Here is a 3,098-nt window from a genome sequence, read left to right on the forward strand (position 1 = left end):
AATAGTGGGACTAAGCTTTGAACTCTCATTAACACTAGTCTTGTAGCAAAAAATTAACTAGAAAGATAAGTTTAAAAAAAAAGAGTTTACACAACATTTGGCTAATGAGAGTAGTGGGACTAAGCTTTTAACTCTCGTTAACACTAGTCTTATAGCAAAAAATTCACTTGTGGTAATTTGGACTCTAAAATATTCCATTTCTCATCAACAAGATCAATAAAAAAAACAATTTTTGAAAGATGTGATTATTGAGTATCAAAACATTGCAAGTGTATGAAACAATTTGATATATGTAGTGGCACTATTCATTAAGAGAATTACAATTAGATGAAAATTGTCATCCAATTCCAATGTTGTTTTAACTAGACAATCTAATGCACCTTTGGGAATCTAATCTTTGTAAAAAGTACATTCTCTCAATACTTCTTTTGAATTTTTTATTTTATTATCTTACAATATTGGTTCTCAACTCCCATCCAATCTTGATATCATATGCATATGTCAATTTCAAATATAGCAAAATATTACTTGAGCCACTACAACGTCTTGCAACCACTTTTGTAGCAAATTATAAGGCTAGGATTGGGAGGAATGCAACATAGACGTTATTGGGCTCTCACCGATAATATCCTACGTCATAGATGATTAGTAGGATAACTTATAGACTCCAAATTTTACAAGTCACTCTTGTGTTTTTCTGAACACATTAGGTTTAAACTTCCTAATGTTCCCACAACAGCAATGTGATATTATACAAGTTGGTTATTATACATACAAGTTATGTTAAAAGAAGTTTAAATTTTGAAAAAAAAACCCTTAAAATTTAGGATCATTTTACTCCAAATATGATAAAAGATCATGCAAGATAGTAGATGAACCGTACAGATTTTGCGCATTTAAAAGTCTTATTTATAGTTAAAAATCTGTGTAGATATAAACCAATACTCATATTAAGGATGGTCTTTGTTAATGCTCCACGGTCAGTTCTATCTGAGCAATATTTTCACCAAGGGAATAGGTGAATGCAATTTTCACGAAGTGTGTAGGAAGCACGGCCAATGCCAATCTCTCTCTAAACACTACATGCCTTTCTCCAAGAGAAGAGGGTATGAAAGAGGCCAATATTTCTTTAGCCAAGTTCTTCAAAGCTTAATTTATGAAGCTTGTGGTTTTTTCTAGCGTGATGCCACTTACAGCAGGCTAATATATTAGATACCCTCACAGCGCACGATCCAGGTAGAGCTACAAATCCAAGTGTCCGTCCCTGGGAATCGACCTCGGCTTCTTACGTTACGTACACAATTCCTTGCAACCGCCCTGAAGGCGACTGCGTAACAGGGTTTGTGTTCCACGACTTTTAATTACAAAACCTCGCGTTCTTTCGCCAAGACATTTCTTGTAAAAACACACACAACAAATTATCTTAAGTAAAAGAAAGTCGAGACTCGTCCGGACGCCATTGCTGACCAATAAGGCTCTACATTATCAATCTAAGACATGTTCAATGACTTCTATGTAGAGTATAGATATACAATAGCATATACGTACATGCCCGAGGTCGGAATATATATGCCTACGGACAGCAAAATATTGCAGCTGCAGGATGGCCATGGAGGTCATCCGTTCTGCCAGCTGCTTTTAAGCTCCCAACATGGGTGTACCATGGCTGGGAGAGATTGCGCTTCCGATGTAACAAAGAAAGAACATCATCAGACACTGAAGCTGAGACTGCCTGCATGAGCGAAAGACTGAAGCTCAGACAGCCTGCATATTGACAAGACGAATCATATCCATATCTTCTTCTTCCTTCTGGATATTGTCTAGCAAAGACTGTATCCTAAATCAGCTTCGGACAAAGGGATGCCAGGACTCGAGGAAGTCGGACTGGTACCAGATCATGGCGAGGATGAGGAAGAGGACGACGCCGACGCCGAGAGGGGAACCCCCGAGCCTGTGGATGGAGGAAGGGTCGGAGGGCAGGGGCAGCCATGAGGAGCTGCTCTGAGAGGAGGGGGAGGAGGACATGAAGTGCAGGGCCAGCAGCAGCAGCACCGGCAGCAGCATCACCCCGACCTTCACCTGCTGCGTTATCTCCCCCACCACCGGCTCATACGACAGGTACCACGGGAGGATGAGCCCCAGCGCTACTATCCCCAGCACAAACAGGGGTCCGTAAGGGGCCGGCCCGTTGTTATTACCTGATTGATAATATCCTCCAGGCTGAGCCATGGCAAAACACAAGACACAAAGAGACAGAGAGAGAGAGAGAGAGAGAGAGAGAAGGAGAGAGCAGCCGATACCCTCTTCTTGATCCTTTCAGACAGTCGAGGGAGAGAGACAGAGATAGAGAGAGAGAGAGAGAGAGAAATGAATCACCGGAAAACACTGATTGCCCACAAGTTAACAACACCAACCTGACTTCGTAGAGCTACTGTTTATAAAGAGATTTCACCAGCCTCCAAGTCTCAAGATGCTTCAGCACTGAGTCATTCGCCCTAAAGAATAGGTACTACTTAATTATTGTTGTCTAGTCGAGATCTTGAAAGAAGATCTTTTAAACCTATTATTCTAAAACAGACCGCCCTTGCAACCGACATATCTGATCCATTATTGTATTGTATATATATATCTGTTTCTTGATCAATCGTTCAGTGTAACTTCAGACACACCATTCTACAGAAAAAAAGGTGGGTGTTCATGACACATGTGAAGCCAAAGTTTTGCAACGATCTGGAAGCTTCAAGCAAGGTCATAAGAACTTAGGGCCGGGTCACACCATGGGATCCTTACAAATACTTCTAATGTGAAATTGATTTAAACAAGATGGGCGCATGAGATCATGCCTTCTAGGATAAGGAACTAGCTTATGTTTTGTTCAGTGAATCTTTGTTGGATTAAGATTAGAGGGATGTTTTTCTAATTGATAAATATATTAGTTGTCAAAAGTTGGGAAAAGTGTGAAAAAGATCCCTACGCTTAAACCTATAAGTCCCAAGCCTTGAAGTCATAAAGCATATGAACTTAGATTAAAAGAAAGATAGTTTTAAAAAATAATAATCAATTGCAAAGATTTATTGTTTTTTCCTCCCCATTCTCCT

General features: G+C 39.9%; 1 protein-coding gene across 1 annotated transcript; it reads right to left on the bottom strand.

The window, feature by feature from the left end:
- Positions 1–1,498: 1,498 nt before the first annotated feature.
- On the bottom strand, positions 1,499–2,485 carry LOC148040870 (uncharacterized). Its single transcript, XM_087687141.1, has one exon. It carries the CDS (start codon positions 2,227–2,229, stop codon positions 1,843–1,845), a length of 387 nt encoding a protein of 128 aa, XP_087543267.1. The 5' UTR covers positions 2,230–2,485; the 3' UTR covers positions 1,499–1,842.
- Positions 2,486–3,098: the final 613 nt, after the last annotated feature.

This window comes from Lygodium microphyllum, chromosome 1 (genome assembly GCF_053477565.2).
Source record: "Lygodium microphyllum isolate KBCC chromosome 1, Lygodium_microphyllum_v1.1.10, whole genome shotgun sequence".
Lineage (NCBI taxonomy): Eukaryota > Viridiplantae > Streptophyta > Polypodiopsida > Schizaeales > Lygodiaceae > Lygodium > Lygodium microphyllum.

Bases quoted from the DNA above. Each gene is read 5' to 3' on its own strand.
- LOC148040870 (XM_087687141.1), bottom strand. From the start codon at position 2,229: ATGGCTCAGCCTGGAGGATATTATCAATCAGGTAATAACAACGGGCCG.